The following is a 19,985-nucleotide window of genomic DNA, read 5'->3' as shown; positions in this document are numbered from 1 at the left end:
TCATGGCTCTTATTTTCCCAACTGACTGTCTATATTAAACTCACCTTCCCCTCAACACTGCATAAAACCACACTTAATAACCCCTGTACATAAACATGTTTATTTTCTCTTTTTACAGCAAGTTAATATGCAGGTTCAAAATGTCTAATCAGACATTGGTACACAACATGAGGTGCCAAAATCAACTTCAGTGGGGGAGAACTGGAAATTAGAAAAGGGGGGGAAAAAAAAAAAGGCATTGCCACTTCTCATACAAGTAGGGTACATACTGTATTTACACAAAATGGAAAAAAGCGTTTGAAACACTCTGCAGCACTGTGTGGTTATGAAAACATCTAGTTTAAAGTGTACATAAACTTCACTCTGTACAGTATGTTTGTGGGAACAAAGCAATCGCCTCATTCCTTCTGACATTCACAAATGATGTTTCAGGTTAGGCAACAGAACAGGAGGGAAATGGCTTACCAGAAGATGTTGAGCCTTTTTAAAGCTTTAAATAATATACGAGTCATGAATCAAAATAATGAGTGTCCATCAGCAGGCCTACTGGGCAGCTAAATGTACCTTTTCATTTTGAGTCAGGGGGAAAAAATAAGAAACTGACAGCGCTGACTTAAGTGGAATTTGATGAGCAGATGGTTTGGTGAAAACTTCATGCAATTTCAGGCAAGATGTATCAGCGCCACCAGCCCCATCCCAAGCACCAAACAAAGACAAAAAAAACCAAAACCCTTTTTTTTTGTTTTTAACTGAATGATTTAAAAAAAAAAAACCACCCTGTAGTAAATCTGTACAACGAAAATACATTTGGGATCTACATCTAAAGGTACATTATTAAGGTTATATACACTTCCGCCTTCCATATATTATCTTTACAAGTAGACTTCATTCAAACCCAAACATTAAGAAAACCCCGGCTAAATGGGGAAATGGGATCAAACATCCATTTAAAAATCAGTTCTTACTGTACCTCAACTGTTGATCAGTCCCTCTTGTCTGTACAGTAAACTACAGCAGGACTAAAATCTCTCATCAAGTGGATGGACTGCTACTGTTACAGGGAATTAAGAATTGTCGAAATGGGGGAATGAGTCTCAAGTGAACTTTTTTTCATTTTTGCAGTGAAAGTAAATCTGAACAAACTACTGTATTGTGTAACGATTTTGAGTGACTTCAACAATACAAAATAGAAATCAAGTCAGAACACGGGCACAAACCCAACTCTCCAATATTCTGACACAATAGAACAAAGGCTTTCAATACACTTAGGCCTCTTCACTGAAGAGAGCTACACTATTCCATCAATAAACATTTATGTTCTCTGGTCTCAGGTGGGACTGGGTTGGAGAAGAGAAGCCATCTTAAACATTTGCCCCAACGTTTGCTTGAAAGCAACTGATAAAAACAGAACTGTGTTTTTGATCTCCCGCAGATTTGCATCTTGTTCACTTTGAGTTGCGGCGTTGAAATTCATTCAGAAAAATGGAAAAACTACATTGTACAAAGTGAGATTCTCACAATCTCTTTGCAAGAAAGAAAAGTAATAAAGAATGACTTGTGCCCGCCGTCTTACAGGATACACGTAGGCAAATCCATTAATATCCCTGTGTTGCTGCTTCGCTTCTTAGTCAATTTTCACATTTGTGTAGATCTTCCTCACAAAGGCACTTGTTCCCATGTATCCAACGGCACCTGGAAAACAAATGTGTTTTGTGGGTTTCTTTCAGGTGACCTGGCAAGTATCAAACACTACTCTCACATTGCAGGTAAATCCATCACAAGACAACATGATTACTGCTGAAGATATCCAATAAAAGGTTTGAGCAAGGCAAAGCAAAACAACCAGTCAGACATCCAACAAACCCAGAGGGTAACATGTAGTAGCTGCTAGCGCACATTACAGAGAGCATCACAAAAGGTGCTTCAAGGTACGTGGGTGGCAGCCTCGTCTTATTACTCTACGAGCTGAATGAGTTCGGCTTGCGGCTGGGGAGGAAAAGACTTAACTGCAATGAAAGATGAAGAACCTATGTGGGGGGAAAAGTGTGCAGGCTGCCCTAAAAAGACGTTAGGCTTCATGCAAGAACTACTTGTACATACAGACTCGTTCCCAAGTGGCATGTACGAGTGAACCTGTAGCATTCATTAGGCATGCATATAGAATTTGTGGTAGGAATCATATCCTTTATCCACAGGGGGGAAAAAAACACTTTTGATTTGGATTATAATGCCTTAATCTGACTGAATTTGAAGTGGAATGTGTCACAGAAATCAACTACAAACAAAAAGAAAAATAAATATGCTGCAAAAATAATATTCTGTTTGCTACCATCATCGTGTTTTGCCAATTTTCCGATTTTATTGGAATATTTTGGCATGGCAAAGCCCCTTGTCCAGGGGAAAATCATTCCCTCTTTATCTCCGTCACAGTACGATGCTGCTGTAATGACACATCTTTTCTGTTTTTGGTCCCTCACGACTACACTGCTACATTTGTGAAGTTTCTACTAATGATCAATCATCTCAATGAACGCACGGCGACTCACGAACCCCCTACGCTTTCATCAGGTTGAAACAAACCATTTATATCAAGTTTATGCAGCGTCTGACTAATAATAGGATAAAAATACCCCAGCGCCTTTGCATTAGGCCCATTCTTTTGGAAACTAAAATATTAAAGCTCTGCCTCGTTGTCACACTGACTGATTGCCCAAATGACTTCACATTTATTTTGTCATTAAAAAAAAAATCTAACTGACTGATGAAGTTGTGGCAGCATACTTACTCCAAGACTCTGGTGAAGTAACAGATGTTGCAATTGTGAGTTTTAGACTAAATTTCGAGTGTATAAAAGCCAAACTCAGTGAATGTTACTTGTCAGAGCAGTGAGCTTTTTTAGTTCGGTCCTGCAGTATTTAAACGACTGGATGGAGGACTCACCACACATGATTCCTAGGGCAGTGCTGAACACAGCCATGTAGCCAAAGTAAAAGGATGTCTGGAACAGCCCGTACATCCTGAAATACAATGGGATGAAACAACATGTAAGAAATGGATTAGACTTTTCTGACATGTTGTTGTTGTGGGTGTTTTTTTGATTGATCTTATTTCACGTGGTTAAATGAAGTCCAAAACTTACTTAGTTTTGAAGAAGTAGTAGTAAAAGGAGTACATGTAAACATAAACAGCAGTGGATGCAGCGGAGAGGAAGCTGGTCCATTGCCTGGAAAAGAGAAGACGAGCAGTAAACCAAAGCAAGTTAGCGACTTGATCAGAAGCGTAGGACACTGGTAGACTCACTGGCGACATAATGCTTGAATGCACACCAGATGCTGCACAGCAGTACTGAGATGATTACTTACTTAATTCACTTTAAGTAGTTTGACATATTGTATGTATCCAATTAATTTATCTTGGGTTGTTGGTAAAAACAAAATAAGCAATTTTAAAATGTTATATTTGGCTCTGGTTACATGTGGTTATGTGTAATTATTTTACGTTTTACAAACAGTAAATTTACCTTGTGGCAATTAATTAGAACAGAAAAGAGTTCTTCATAATGACAATACTTTTTGGTCCAGCACTAAGAAGAATGTGTTTAGTATATAATCAATAGTATGTTTACAGGGTGCTTGTACTATAGCTCAGGTCACTTTTTTGGCTTTTTACTGACATTTGAAACATTAATAATTCTCTAAGCTCTTGATTAGGGACTGAGGCAGGTGAACATGATGTTTAACTATGCAGGAAAGGTCTGTGTCAAGGACTGTGGAAAAACATCTACGCTCACCATCTGTAGTCCTCAGCGTTGAGCAGGAAGTACGTGCACACAATGGTGACACACACGGTCACGATGCACAAGATAACCAGGACCAGCATCATGAAGCCATACACATAGTAGATTTTGTAGGCCCAAAAAGATGTGAAGATGAAGTACCTGAAAAGCGAGGACAGAAAACATGACACCTGCTGCAAGGATCCTCTGCCCGCATACAAACCCCTGCTCAGTATTACAGCACAGACTTACATTTCAATGAAAATGGACCCGAATGGAAGGATTCCTCCGAGGCAGACGATGACAGCCGGCTCCATGAACCTGAGAGATGACAAGATTCAACACATGAATATGACTGTATGCTTTGTTGACATCAGAGTCCCCCCTCCAGGGCAACGATACATGACTTATTGTGTTATAAGAAGGAAAACAGAACAGGCGCAGACAGGTTGGAAATCCACGCAAAGACTGACAGTGGTCTAAAGTCACATCTACCATTCAGTGCTGCAAATTAAGGATGTCCTGTTGTCCCTGAGGACAATACAAATAGCACATGGGAAAAGAAGATACGGTGTCTGGGACAAGTTGTGAAAGTGTGTATATGTAAAGACCTACAGCCTTCAGAAACGGATTTGCATTTGCATTGCAGGGTGCAGTGACGCATTTATTGACCAAATAGTTAGAAATATACAAGAAACAGTAACTCAACCAGCGAGGAATAATGAAATGACAGATTGTGGCTATGTAAGTGCAGTAAACTACGAGTGGAACGTCCATGGTGGACCAGAGTGAGTCCATGAAGTGATGAGAGTTACTGAACTATATTTATTATGTAGAATGAAGTATTAAAAAAGAACTTCAAGTTGAGACACTGGTTGTTAAGTCTGGGACAGTTGAAAGCAGAATTTATTCAAAGTTCATTTCGAGCCCTGCTACTGTTTCCTGTTGGCAGCCAGCCACAGCGCCTGGCACAAGGTTGTAAATGTTAAAACACTCAAAGTTTATTGCTTTGCTATTTTTCATTACCCAAAGAGTTTGTGCAGACAGAACCATTTTCTACTCCAATCCTGATGTGTAACAACACTTGAACACAGACACTACAAGACTTAGGACTCATTCTATGCATTAAGAACAACTTCCTCACTGTCATTACACTTCCCTCTGCAAGCATAAATACACTGTTTGCCATAATGTGTGAATGCACACCAGATGCTGCACAGTAGTGCTGAGATCACTTAATCAACCCACTTTGAGTATTTTGACATATCTAATGTATTAAATTAATTTATCTAGTAAAAATCCCCCAATTTTGCAGGTTGTTTGCTGTTTTTCTTTGTTTCATATTATAAATCTTAGTAAGTAATAAGTAATTTTAAATGTTAGATTTGGCTCTGGTTACTTGTGACAGGTGTGCCATTTTATAAACAAAAGTAATGAACCTTTTGTCAATTCTCAATAGAAAAGATCACATAATAATAATGTTTGTCCTTGTTAGTACTGTGCAGAATGTGTGGTCTGTGATCAATAGTATGATTTAATTACCGTTTTTGTACAGTGTGCATGTACAAAATTCTTAAAACTTCTGTACTCAGAGACTAAATCGGCCCTGCGTGTGTCGAGCCACACCTACCATTTCTTCTCGGGGATCGGTCGCGGCACAGCGTTCACTCGGCAGGGAAAGTTTGGCTGGCCAGACAGATTCCTCCCCAGAATTGTTCCCACGAGGTTTAACGGCAGAATGACGAAGAAGCAGATGCAGCAGACAGCGACCTGAAGGAGACAAAAGGGATTAGTATCTGATTAGATGGATTGTGTTTACAGCCAACAGACAGGTTTCAGATTTAGCTCAATTGTTCTTTGGCTATGACTTGTAATAAACTGTTGAAATTATATTAAGAGGTGCTGCATCTCTTGATTCCTAGATTTTCAGAATTAATACTTGTAGCCCAACCAAGACCTACAAATACCATAAACACTAATGCGCATTAAATTAGAGGGATAACAAATACATACAGGCTCATGGTTATTATCAGATGACCTTCAGGTTAGGCCAGAAAATACTAAGATTTTTTTTCTGTTGAAATGACAAGGTTGGCTGTCATATGGCTTTTTCATGGTTTAATTTCAAGACGGTTACTGGACACTAATGAACTGAATGGTTTCTGTGGAAAGCATTAATGCTTTTGTTGTTTTGTTTATTTTGGAAACTTTGGCAATAAATGCCGAAATAAACTTAAGAGTTCAGGGGGCCAGAGTCACGTGGAATGTGTCGTATATGATGTGATCTGTTATCAATGTTCCTGAGATGAAGCAACAGATTATTTTCTAGCCTGAAATGTATTTTCAAGGACAAACACTATTCTCATTACTTGAGCTGTCTATCAGCTCCATGACTGATTACTCAATATCATGACTTCAACCACAGCGCAGCACAGCCACGCAGATAAACTGAAGCTGTTGACTCGGAGGATGTTCTTCATAACTCTGTGGTTTTCAGGGAGGTGTTGCTGTGTCAAACCCACCATTGTGCCAAATGGGATGGCTCTGGAGGCATGGTAGTAGATAGCGATGAAGTTGATGAAGAAGGCAGTGCCGCACACCATGGCTGGGATCAAGAAGGCCCCGATGAACATTTGCTTAATCCATCTTCTGCCTGTACAAATCAAAAAGCATAATGAGAGACATTTACAATAGCTTTTGAAATTAAATATCAAGCCAGCAGCCCTTGCCCAGGAAAGAAAGAATGTGATGCATGAACTTTTTTTTATTTATTACCTCCTTGTTTTGCATACAAGCTTCCCCCAAAGTAGCCATTAACAGGGGAGGTGGCAGCATACACAAAGATGGCTGTGCTCAGCATGGATCCTCTCCTGCAGAGATAAATGATAAGTCCTGTGAAGTCCACTATTCCTTCAGTGTTTGGGCTTTATTCCCCTGTTTTACCTTCCTTTCCCTCCTCTAATGACCCACTCATTTTGTGGTTTTCCCCATTTGTACACAAGTTATACTTCATTTCTAACTGCCACATGTTTTATCCAGTTTTTAGCATTGCTCTAGGTAACATATTAATTGAGAGAATATACAATTTTTAGAAAGAAATTCGTAAGATTCAAAGATCAAAAAAGCTCAATAAAACCTATTATACTAATGTGAAACTGGATCTGAAAGGTATCTGATCCCAACCTCAAAATTACAACAAGGTGGTACAAAAACAACCAGGCAGTTAGCTGTCAATTACTCACTCTGTGTACAGATCCTCAACCATAGCGACAATGATGACGATGAGGGAGACGGAGAAGATCTGGCAGCCGGAGCCGATGAGCGAGGAGAAGATCAGTGGATGGCTCGAAGGCCGAAACACATCGCCATGTACCTGCTTCCACCCGTATTCATCTCCCAGGTCTCTGTCCTGATGGTGACGAAAAGCAAAACGAGAAGCAATTTCAAAAATTGTTCTTACACACCATAAAGTCTTGGACAGTGTGCGAGATTCTTTGTTTTCTTTCCCAAAAAAGGACAAAGAATAGAAAAAAGACTAACTGAAAGACAAACCTACTATTCACTAAAACTCAAAGAAAACAGTGATGACAAAACCTAAACATGTTATCTTCCCTACAAGTCTGCATTCAGAAAATAACAATGTGCTCAAGAGAAAACTACTCAGTCAGTCAATGCTTACCATGTCATCCATTTCCTCCTCTTTGCTATATCTGGCATAATCCTTTCTTAGTGTTCTCATCAGAATCATGGACACCAGACCCACCAAGAAAATGACCATCATGAAAGAGTTGAAGATGGAGAACCAGTGAATCTAAAAGAAGTAACCATGTTAAAGACACATCAAAACATAAAATATTAAATACCCAAACTTATAATAATAATAATACAAAATGAACTGTGTTGTGGTGATTATCAGTAAAAACTCGCCGAATTCATTACTCAGGATATTTCTCAGTGGGCTCAGCTTCACTGCACAAGTCAGGGCAGGAAACACATTTTTCACTCACTGACTGTAATAGCTGGTGGACTCCAAAATTCACACTCATCAGCCAAACTTCCTTTAAGGAAGAGCCAGGCTAGATTCTTGCCACTTAAAAACTCAACCAGCAGCGATCGTGTTGGTCAATAACACCATACCTACCGTGGCATGAGGCTCAACCCATATCGTCTGAAAGGTAATACGCAAGCTTTAAACAAGCCACTGGTGTTTTTGGCTTGCATGATGAAGCACAGATCTCTAAGAATATTCAACTCACCCGGTGCTGAAAGAAGGATGGATCAAGGTACTTGTCAAATCGGTCTTCAAACTTCACATCTGACTTCTTCCACTTCACCTGTGATAGGACAGATTTATTCCATTCTTATAATAAGTACATTAACTATTTTGCTGCACCCCATGACATTCCAAGACACATACTACAGACATAAAATGTGTATTAGCATATAAAAAGGCCCACTGATTGGGTTGATTGGGTCATTCAGTACTCACAGAATAAGACATTGCGATTCTCGTGTTTGGAACGAGTCTGACTTTGCCTTCACTGGTCAGATTTACATCAACTATTCTGTTGCCATTGAAGCCGATCTCCAGTTTCTTGTACGTCCACAAGTAATGATCTTCTCCGTTTTCATCGGCCTCCCCAACAATACCTTAAAAAATGTTTTGACATGCATTGAATTAGAGATCTGGTTCTTACAGAAGTGTTCAAATGGACAGGTGTAAACACTGAGCCTTCAGTTACATAACATCAATAATCAGGGAGTGTAAATACCAAATAAAGGTCACTTGCTACACTGCCCATTAACTTTGAAACAGCATTATCTGTATTCATCTGTTCCATTCAGTCTTTAGGCCTCAGCGGTTTTCAAAATTTATCCCTGCAGGCCACCGTAAACAATCTCCAACTCTGAGCAAATCAGTTTGATGCCAATCAAATCTCTCTGAATCAATTCCCAACTGGCTATCCTTTATTCTAGGTTTTAAAAAAGCACATTTATCATCCTGTTTGTATAGTATAATGTTATTCCCTTTTGGCAACACATAATGTAGCAGATGTGGGGCCACTAAAAAATAAAACAAGAAAATAAAACAAAAACGTATGTGTTTGCCTCTTTAATAAGCACCAGACAGTTTCTTATTATAGCACTAGCAACAGGTATGGTTATATAAAGTCAAAATCTTTATTGAGAAATTGGCATACGTACAGCATTGTCTGAGTAAACACCAGTGCCCCACCATCTACCTACAACACTGGCTTAAAGTTGTGTTTGAGCAACAGTGGGAGTGTCACCACTGTACAAACCAAGTATGTGAGTGATAGCTGATAGCTTGTTAGAAGAGTCTGTAATGACAGTGACTCATTAATATGCTTCTTATCACAGAAAAAAAAATGGTAAAGGCAAAAGGCTCTTTTCCACATGTGAATGTACCAAAACGTCAGGTCCTCTGTAAGTTTTAGGGGTGTAATTAGTCACAAATAGTCACTAAGGAGTGCTCTACAATGTGCATCAGCACCACATTTTAAAGTACTTTAACATTTCAGTTGACTGCAACTGAAGATAGCCGCTAATCAACCGGAGTACTGGACCGTTTCTGAACAAAACCCATGCTGAATGGTTTGATTCACCACACGTACTGACTTGAGGGCCTATTAGAAAGCCATTTGATACGTGGCTGTGTGTATTGTTCCGCCCCTAGTAGGTTGGCAGAGGATGAATGGACACTCCCACACATGAATAAGAACTGGTTTAACCTCCCCAATATCAAGATAATCGCACTCACACACAAGACACCAGTATCACTGAAAACCTAATGAACTAATAAGCAAATAACTAACTAATAACTGAGACCATACGGAAGAGGCAGATAGGCAGAGCCAGAAAATACCACATTAATACTCCAAATCACAGGACAAATCAGAGCACAGACATGTATTGAGTATCTGGCAATTTCTTAGAGGTCTGTCTAGCCTACATGCCAGTTTTTAATAAAAACAAAAAAAAGGAAATTGTGTCACTTACCCCAGATGGGCAGGTCATCTATGTACATTTGGTACCAGTAGTGATTCTTTATTGCGTACACAAAGGCATCCCGCTTGGCTTTGTCCAGGTCAATTTCGCAGTATGTTGTCTGCATGACTTCGTCTACAGGGATCACAAATACCACATTATTTTGGTTACATTGGAAAAAAAGGTGTGGAAAACAATAGACCCAAATATTGAGAGACAAGTGACAAATTATTATTTCAATGCCCTTTTGAGTTCATGTGTGCTCAACAGGTGAATGTCAGTGTAACAGTAGAATACCTTTGAACTTTATGTCTAGGCCGCTGAATTCAAGCTCCACTCCCTGCAGAGCCTCTCCGAGTGTTTCATGGTAATGACTGATGGTCTTCTTGGAGCCCGCGCAGAAGGGCAAAGAGAAATACTTGTACGTCTCCTGTCGGTTGTGGTAAGGCCCCACTGTGTTCATCCACAGAACTACCTCTTCCTTATCTGTGTACTGCAAAGGAAAAAACAAGTACTCTCATTGTGAAGTCCAGGTATGCTACACCAGCTCTGCTAGCCCTACTGGTTTCATAATAGATGGAGGTGCAGCGGTTTGATAATCTACAATAAAAACTCGAAATAACTTTTAAAAACATGTTCACCGTCACATAAGTAACAACACAGCTACAGGCGCATTTGATTTAGACAATGGTGTTTGGAAGAAGGTGACTTAAAGTAACGTTATCATCACATATCCAGTGAAATTGATAGTAAATGGAGCGCTAGTGCATTCAAATCCATGCAAAGACATGAAAATGTAACACTCAAGTTATTGATGCGTCAGTGTAAAAAGAAAAGAGTTTGCTTGCATAGCCATTTCGGCTCCTGCTACCTTACCAGCTTTTAACGCATAAGACAGATGGATTATGTGAAGAAGACAATGTAATATACCTTATTAACTTGTTAACCAGGTGTAACTAAGACGCCTGGGTCTGACAAAAGCGAGGAAGAGTAAGAAACACCGAGAGGCCCTGTCGTTTTAACTGGTGTTTCGGGCAACGTTGGTCGATAAAACAAACATGATCGCAATCATCACTTCGGGGAAATCCGGTTTGTAAGGACAACCATGCGCCTAAAAGCGTTACACGTTCGTTATACAAGTACTATTTGATTTTGTTGAACATCTAACAAACGCTAGCTAGCCTAACTTCAGTGCAGTTTTCCGCCGGTGCTCAAGGAAAGCTTGTGAAGACCAGTGTTAAGACGTGCTAACAAGTTAGCAGGAAAACGTTAGCCGTAAGCACTTAGGCCGATAAGTGATGACAAGTTAGCTAGCTAATTGAAAGCCTGTCTGTTTGATAGCTCACCAAGTATCGATAAATAATCCAACGGGCCAGGCCACGCACTCCGTCGTCTCTATAATTGTGTTTTCTTGTATGCAGCTAGCCGTCGCAGCTACAGTTAGCAGGTTACACAGAGCACAAACGTCCATTATTTTCAAGGCTCCCACTTTTCAATCGGCCTCTCAAAACGCTTTCTTACCGTGTGTTCATGTTCGTCTGCGTCGACAGGTAATAAAGAGCCCACTAGAGCAAGAAATGCCGCCGCTGCCACCTTCCACCTGGAAGACCCCATTATTATCATAGAAAGTGTACAGGACGATTGGGGATGTTAGCTTTGCAGGGCTATCCCACCTTCTTCCTGGTTGTATGACAGAGGCAATTTTTAGGGATGCTGTCGTACGCATATGGCGTAAGCGCTTCACGCGCGCTCACCGCACGCACATTGGATTGGCTGAATCTAGTCACGTGGCTCACAGCCTCTAGTCACTGTGAAGAGCGGTGGCTCAAACGGTGAGTATTGAAACTCTGTTCGCGCATCGTCCGCAAACTTCAGCCACGTCACCCGGCTGCCGGGACCGGAGCTTCGCCTCACCTTTGACAGAGCTGGTGCACGAAACATGATCCACGCGTGCAACAAACAGGTCTGTTCACTGGCTGATGAGGCCACTCTATGGGTCTAAAGTCGTCTGTACAATAACTCCGTTTTCATGCATTTACAACAACAATGTTCATGCTTCTCTGATAATAAAACGTTCGATTAAAGTCCAATTAATCAATGGCTTATTGAGAACATATATCTCTCCCGTGGCCTATGGCGGCTCCAGCTTGTAAGTCATTAATAAATCTGGTTATACTTCTCTTCTCGGACCCACAACATCTAAGTATATATTTTTTTTTAGATAATGCTCCATCTTCAGCAGTAGTTCAAAGGTACTCCAATTACATTTTTCTTTCAAGACACCACTCCGCAAATGTGGGACTATTTACTTGCTTTCAATTATTAAAGATGTCATTTAACATGTACAAAAAATGTGACATATAGTTAAAATTTTATGTGTACACAACATGTAAATGTATGCATGTATCTGTACAGAATGAAGTCAGAAGGCCTTGTTGAAAGGTACATCCTGTTATTCATTTGTAGTGAAACAGTGCATAGTAGGCTACATGACCATAATCTACTACAATTTACAGTGGGGACTTGGTACAGTAAGAAATGTGAATTAACAAAAATTAAAATAAGTAGAAAAATACTATATATTCCACAATCAGTAGCTAGCTAAGATGTAGTATGCACAAAAGTGTTCCTGGCATTGAGAGAAATCAGCCCAAGGGTGCAGAAGATTTTTTTTATTGGACAGAAAACACAGCTTTACACAATCAAAAATATGTTTTGAACAGATTTGGAAGCACAAGGAATTTTGCAATTCTGAGAGAAAACTACTCTTTAGTCTCAATAGATTCCCTCATATCTGTTTTTGTAATTTTTCTGGGCTCATAGAAGAACCTAAGTGGCTGAACAGATTAGATTCTTCAAAGCGACTTCACATGGTCCTACATGTACCCAAATTAATCCTAGCCAACCCATTGTGAATTTATGAGGGGTAAAGTGGCGTTCTGAGACCAATACCTTACGTGTTCTCTTTTAAAAGGAAGTGAAGCGGAACTGAGAGCGGAGCCTGCAGTGGAAGCGACTCCACAGTGGAGGTCTGCAGTTAGACCCTCTTGAGACCGACAGACCCATGAACTGTGGTTGACTCTGACACATACAATATAATGTAATTAAACGGCAATGGCTTTTGACCTGAGATTCTTTAAACTTGAACTATATAGTACATTCTGTAACTAAATAAATGTATAATTCTTTTTTTCCCCCCTAAAACCACACTTATGATAACAAGGTCAGAGAACAGAAATTTGCCATCTTTTCACCTTGTATAATTCTGAATTCTCACTGACACACAGACATCTCAAAACCTGGATTACCAAAATCATTATCCGGTAATATAGATGAGCAATAGCACCACACAACAATGTAGAGGGCACCTACTGTAATAATGGGAATGATCATTTCTAGTTCTGATAATTCAGATAACCCACAGACAGGGGAAAAAAACACATCAGCACCGTATGCTATTGTAACTTACCCAAAAATTAAGTTTTGTATGAACAATTTTTGCATTCATTCTTAAAATAATGAACATTCAACAAAAACATTTTGTATTCATAAAAATCTAAAGTTAAATCACATATGTGCAACCGCAAAGACAACATATTTGGATAAAGTGTGTGATTAAATTAATTCAGTGCTCTGCGTCTGAAGTCTGGCAGGGTTTTTTCTGCTTTAGTCGTCTTTCCAACATTACAATGACAGCACAAACTTCCTACAAAGGAGACATTATGAGATATCCATGTTGTAGTAAAGAAAAACAGATAATTTAACAGGCACCGATTCGCCAAACCAGAATATAATCACTCTGAGTATTATCAGTGCAATAGTTTCTTACTTTAAGATGTCCGGCAGACGCTGGTCTCTGTATAAGCCGTTGTGCAGATACCCCGGTGATAGCCCAGAACCGTCAAATGGCTCCAGCTTGACTCGCTCTGCATTCTGGGCACTTGCTGCCACCTCATACATCTGAGAGAGACAAGCAGAGAAAGTTCAGTCTACCTAAAACAAAAAGCTATCCAAGAGAAGACTCTTTATCACTTACAGCTGTAAGGAAACTACCACCTCAGTTTACATGTAGCTTTCTGTGACAGTAATACCTGCTGAGCGATGTGAATGGGCACTAAGTGATCGTCAACTGCATGAAGGAAAAGGATTGGGCTTTTCATTTTCTTCAAACTGCAGAATAACAAAACACAAATTAGGTCATTACATTTGACTGGTAACAACAATATTAATAGCTGATCAGTGTTTGATATTATGCATCATTTCATACTGTTGTGTATAACCAGCATGTTAGCGTTTCATAAGAACTTACTTTTCTTCAGTGGGAAAGACCACCTTGTTGTCTGCCCATGGCTCTGGGAAAACGTACCCAGAACCTGGAAATGTCCAATAATACTTTCAACAGAAAGAGAAAAAAAAAACATTAAAGGGGTTTGTGTAACACAGTGACACAATATCAAAAGTGGTTAAGTTGGATGAGTTTACCCAGGTAAAGGGATGACTTGTTATTTCCTGTCGAGCACTATTGAAAGCACCCTCCAGGATCACACCATCAACAGCCACACCTGAAAAGAAGAGGATAGTCATCATATTGATGTTGGAATTACTTCCTCTTACTTCTATTTGCCAAAATTCACTGTTAGCAAAACCTACCTTGCTCGATGAGTTTTACAGCGGTGTTGGTGGCCACGCTGCACAGAGACATGAAGAGCAACAGCTTCAGTTTCTCCAGTTTATGTATAGTTTGAGCTAACACTTTCCTCTTCATTCATTTATTGTAGCTGTGGGATAATTCTTCTCATTTCTGTCATGAATGTACCATGTATTTTACTGATGACAGAGTCGGACTGGTTTGGTGTAACTAAATAATTTACTATGCAAGCAGGAAAAATGAGAAGCAGCTTTTTATTACGACTATTCAAATACCTGTAGGTGATTTTCTTTTTTAGTACGCCACTTACTACTTTGCCTTGAATTTGTATCTTATTGCTAGACATGATTGTATTAAATTTGTCTGTATCAAGATCTGTCTGTAACACTGTATTTTTGATTTTCTGTGTATATCCACTCATCTTTCCAAACTGGACTTCTCTCCGTAACATGCTCCAATCACAAACCGCTACAGTTTTCAATTATGTAGGTAATCACTATTTTAGAGAACGCCTTTCTTTTTGCAGGGATTCTGTGTTGAATTCAAAGTGTTTTGCACTGCACTGATTTCTTGTTGATACATGTTGTGTTGCTCTGTGTTACTCTTCTCACTGCTCTGCTAACTGCTAGAGATTGCTGCTGTTTTATAACAATAAGACGTAAATAGCAAAAGTATCATTAAGGTGTTAATGTTGCAGGCTATTACTTTAGTTTAAAGTCTAATATTTCGAAGAAATATGCAATGCACAATGCCAAAACAGTTACTACAGCAGTGATCAAAGGCCTTCATACTTGTGAAAGAGTGTCTCTACTTGAGTAAAATACTACTCTTCGGAGTCTTTCCTGACTTACGCAGTGCCGAGAGAGTGTCCCCAGATAACAACCAGGCTGTTTTCACTGTGTGCTTTGACCCAGTTATACACATAGAGGGCATCAGTGGTCAGACCGGCTTCAGTTGGCTCCCCGGTGGAATCTCCAAACCCTGCAAGCGTTTCTCACATCAACTACCGCTCACTGACAGATCACAGAGCTGCTCTTAACTGCCACCAGGTGGCAGCCACTCAGAGAGAAAACCTGCACTAGACTCTGACCTAAAGATGAACTGTGGACTTTTGACTGCCTTCCAATAAACAACTCAACAAGCACAACTGCATTACACTACATTATTCACATGGCTGCACATTATATTAAATCAATGTGAGAAGGTTGTGTGTTACAATCAATAAGAAAGCAAAGGAGCACAGAGATGGAAAAAATGTTCAGAAGAAGAGTCATAAATCTTAATTTGCACCAACCTCTGTAGTCAGGCACCAGCACATGGTAACCAAGTGCACTCAATACCTGTTGACACATAACGCTTATTTGTCATCAGAATGGCTATTGGGACTTTCATACCTTCATTAGGCCTCCGAAAGATTAATAGGTTTGTGTTTGTGGTCACTCACTTTTGCCACTCCCACCCGATGAGTGGCTGCCCTGTTGGAAGGATTCATAAAAAAATTGGTGTTTCCAAAAAACAAACAAAAAAACCCCAAACCAAATATTGCTAGCTGTGTGGCAATTTTACTCTCTGCTTCTTCAGGAGCCAACTACAATACAATGCATTATTTATTATACCTTGTGCCTGTGTTCCCATGAAGATATATGAAAACTGGACTTCCATCGCTTAACCTGTTCTGGTACCATGCCAAGTCCTTCCCCTGCGCCTCTTTCCACTGACTTTCAGGCACTGTGTGCCTTAAACAGTTCAAAACAATACACCAGCTTAGAGACACAACCGATCATTAAAAAAGTATTTGATATTGATGCCAGACAAGAGAAAAATGTTAAACTTGACTCATACTCACCATACACCGAGGGAGATGCCTTCCTCTGATGTTAAGTACATGTTGATGGTGTGATTAAGGGAGAGATCAGCAGGTCGGCTGAGGTCAACAAAGAACGGCACCCTGACTACAAACAGGAAAAGAAGAGAGGAGGGCTCTTTTTGTGAGCAATGTGAGGATTTACAGTTCTCCCAAGAGGCAGATATGGAATTCACTTACTTCTGTGAGTGTAAACAAGGTGCTGGATTAATTCTGGGAGTATTCTCAGCGAGAAAGGCACCAAAATGAAGATAACAAAGAGGGCCAATAAGCCTCTTTTCAGCCACCCTTGGGATCTGAGAGCAGACAGAGATAAAACCAGTGTGACGCCGTCTAACCATCATCTTATTATCTTATGTCAGTAAAGGCATATAACCCCTCCAGTGGCCCTTGAGATGTCTCCAGGTGGTCTCCAAGTAATTCAAATACTTGTTGCGTCATTTTTATGACCATGCTAAACTAGAACAGACTACAACTGATTGATTAGCAGTGTTAAGAGCACTCTACATCCCCATCTGTTGATTGAACAACAGTTGTTATGGATTATTGATTACTTAATATCCCATCTTTGAAAGCCATATAAGCTGACACTCCCTGAACAACCCATGTGTCCAGTCTGAATAAGTGTCACAACACCAAATCACCACTATGGTAACAACATTTACCTCCCACCTCCCATCTTTAACCCACTTTACATCTAACCTCAGCTGCAGCGCTACTTCATTATGGCTGAAGAAGTTTTTGGATGACTCAGCAGTTTTGAGGAGCTAAAGGTGGAAATCACGAGTCACTTTACTGATTCAAATCACTTCATTCAATTCAGTTCAAAGATTTGTAGTCACTGACTGTGTTGTTTGTTCACTTTTTTCCCCCTAAGCAAAGCAGTCGCATCAGTGCGCTGTCAGTGAACACATCAGTCTTTAGTACGTTTGGGTCCAAGCCGTCACGTTTAGGTTAAGTAGAAAACTTGCCTACAGAAGCACTGTTTATCAAGTTAACAGCTCAGCAGCCTATAATACTAGAGGCAGAGTTATCAGATCATGATTGTTTCTGTGGCTTTCACTGTCTTTTAACAAGTAACAAACTGAATCACAGCTGAGCTGACAAAGGTGCTCCACCACTAAAATCCACTGATTCAGTCAGTTCGTTGTATTGAACACCCCTATAAAGGCAGTGTTCCATAACCCCATGTTAATATAGTTTATGTGTTAAATATACAAAGGACGGTGAGGGGAGGATGAAGGTGAGGTGGATGACCTTGTTGAGATGTGTAAAAAGAACCACCTGCAGCTCAATGTAGGTACATTTTACAAAAAACTGGTGCAACAGATGTACATGGGAATGCATACTGAGGCCCACATTCCCTCCCTGTCTGTGGTCGCAGTATTAATATGAAAAGATTACTATGGGAGAGAAGAACTGAATAATCTAACCACGCATGCAGGCTGTCATTGGAGTCGGTCTTGACTCCCTGGAGGCAACAGCAGAAAAAAGGATGCTATTCAGACTATTGCCAATTAATGGACAATGCATCCCACCCCCTCCATTAACACTCTAATCAGCCAGAAGAGCCCTTTTAGTTGAAGACTGATTTCTTCACACTGCTGTAGGGAAACATATAGGAGGTCATTAATTTCAGCAGCCATCAAACTGTAGCCTCATCTGGTATCTGAGTTAACGCTTTTATACTTTCTTGTTCACTTCATTTTTTTTCTAGAAGAAGTCCAAAAGCTCACACCTGAATTTTAATGCATGCACAACTGCAGTGTGATGTAATGCAACCTTTGTTCTACTGGACAACCACTCTACAGGACAGGCGTCTGCCCATTTTTGTAGTATTTTTACCACATAATTCATTTATCTTATTGGGGTTTTTTTGCTTTTACAACTTGAACTATGAATGAATGTGAAGACTAACGTTTACGGGATAATCACAATTTTGCAGAATATTTTCAGTCCTTCACAACAAATTATTTTTATATTATTATTTTTAACACTTCCAGGAAATAAATGCATTACAGCCAGAACTTGTCTGCCCATTTAAATACTCTTAAATACCCTTTTCTACATGTTTTATGTTAATAAGTAACATGACACAACCTTTGCATTAACATTACAGCATTTCAGATGTAACTAACGTATACAACGTTATACGCTAAACAAAGTCCTGGAGGGCTATTATATATATATACTATATAACGTTATATATACTGATATATTTATGGAGTTTTATCACTATCACTGTATATCAGCTAAATCAGTACAAGTCTTATCACAGGTAAATGTCACTCCTTTACTTAACGTTAAAGTTAGCTAACATTCATTTCGAAACTCCAGCTTATGGATTTTGATCAGTTTAACAGAAAAGCAATAATCACTCATCTTCAGAAACCTTATTTAACGATAGCTGATCATTCACACAACCTGTGAGCACCACGTCTGAACGAAACTTATGACAGCAGAAACCCTAACACTTCCACAACTGAGCTAACTTTGTAATGAGTGAAGTAACATTTAAACGGTATCTAACTCACGGTGCCCCCTCCTTCCTCCGGGCTCTGGTGGTCCTCTGGACTCCGCCGTCTGCGGAGGATGAATCAGCCTTTTTAACGACCCTTTTCTTCATCGTATAACCTCAGTCTTACTCAAGTAAAATACATGTGACGCAGTTTTTCTGATCACTGGTTAGCGGCAAACTAAAAGTTTTATCGAAGTCCAGAGGAAGGGGAGGAATCCGGGATTGTTAAGGTAGCACTGCGTGACGCCTCTGTACAGTTAATTTACAAAGCACACGATACGCATGACGCCACCTTAAATCCAGTATTTCCTTGCCTATGTTACTGGTCTGGCACTTAAGCTATATAAAAAATTGTCTGGCGATGAGGTTGTGTCAACACAAAAGGCAGACTTTTGCAATCCAGTGTTTAATTACATAATTGACATTACAAAATTACAAAAATATACAGCAAATGCCTGTATGCATAGCTATATATATATGATTCCATTTATGTCAGAAATTAAAAGTTCATTGCAAAAAAATTATAAATAAATCACATACAGTGGGGGAAATAAGTATTTGACCCCTTGCTGATTTTGCAGGTTTGCCCACTTACAAAGAATGCAACGATCTATAATTTTAATCATATGTACATTCTAACAGTGAAAGACAGAATCCCAAAGAAAATTCCAGAAAATCACATCATATGAATTTATAAAAATTGATAACCATCTGATGAGGAAAAACAAGTATTTGACTCCCTACCAAACAGCAAGTATTCTGGCTCCTACAAGCCAGTTAGTCTTTCTTTAAGACACAGCCCCAATCCCAACCAATTATCTACATCAAATACACCTGCCTCACCTCGTTACCTGTATAAAAGACACCTGTCAACACCCAAACAACCAGCATCCAACATCAGCACCATGGGCAAGACCAAAGAGCTTTCTACGGACATCAGGGACAAGATTGTTGATCTGCACAAGGCTGGGATGGGCTACAAGAGAATCGGAAAGCAACTTGGAGAGAAAAGATCAACTGTCGGTGCAGTTATCAGGAAATGGAAGAAGCACCACACCACCGCCAACCTCCCTCGGTCTGGGCCTCCACACAAGATCTCGCCTCGTGGGGTGTCCCTGATCATGCGAACGGTGAGGAATCATCCCAAAACCACAAGGGGGGAACTGATGAA

General features: G+C 39.9%; 2 protein-coding genes across 2 annotated transcripts; both read right to left on the bottom strand.

The window, feature by feature from the left end:
- Window positions 1–84: 84 nt before the first annotated feature.
- On the bottom strand, window positions 85–11,486 carry tm9sf3 (transmembrane 9 superfamily member 3). The gene is made up of 15 exons (XM_046070255.1): window positions 11,306–11,486; window positions 10,082–10,277; window positions 9,797–9,919; window positions 8,265–8,425; window positions 8,032–8,109; window positions 7,455–7,586; window positions 7,018–7,184; window positions 6,551–6,645; window positions 6,298–6,428; window positions 5,406–5,545; window positions 4,028–4,096; window positions 3,791–3,937; window positions 3,140–3,223; window positions 2,941–3,017; window positions 85–1,692 (listed from the first exon to the last, which is right to left on the bottom strand). Exons 1-15 carry the CDS (start codon window positions 11,405–11,407, stop codon window positions 1,625–1,627), a joined length of 1,770 nt encoding a protein of 589 aa, XP_045926211.1. The 5' UTR covers window positions 11,408–11,486; the 3' UTR covers window positions 85–1,624.
- Window positions 11,487–12,441: 955 nt separating this feature from the next.
- On the bottom strand, window positions 12,442–19,064 carry si:ch211-117n7.7 (Monoacylglycerol lipase ABHD12-like). Its single transcript, XM_046071273.1, has 13 exons — window positions 18,831–19,064; window positions 16,477–16,592; window positions 16,279–16,384; window positions 16,049–16,168; window positions 15,877–15,907; window positions 15,727–15,772; window positions 15,284–15,413; window positions 14,435–14,472; window positions 14,267–14,346; window positions 14,094–14,176; window positions 13,876–13,954; window positions 13,614–13,744; window positions 12,442–13,490 (listed from the first exon to the last, which is right to left on the bottom strand). The coding sequence occupies exons 1-13, from the start codon at window positions 18,920–18,922 to the stop codon at window positions 13,469–13,471; spliced, it is 1,074 nt and encodes a 357-aa protein (XP_045927229.1). The 5' UTR covers window positions 18,923–19,064; the 3' UTR covers window positions 12,442–13,468.
- Between the last annotated feature and the right edge of the window lie 921 nt (window positions 19,065–19,985).

Source organism: Micropterus dolomieu, linkage group LG15 (genome assembly GCF_021292245.1).
Source record: "Micropterus dolomieu isolate WLL.071019.BEF.003 ecotype Adirondacks linkage group LG15, ASM2129224v1, whole genome shotgun sequence".
Classification (NCBI taxonomy): domain Eukaryota; kingdom Metazoa; phylum Chordata; class Actinopteri; order Centrarchiformes; family Centrarchidae; genus Micropterus; species Micropterus dolomieu.
This window is presented reverse-complemented; position numbering and strand designations above follow the sequence as displayed.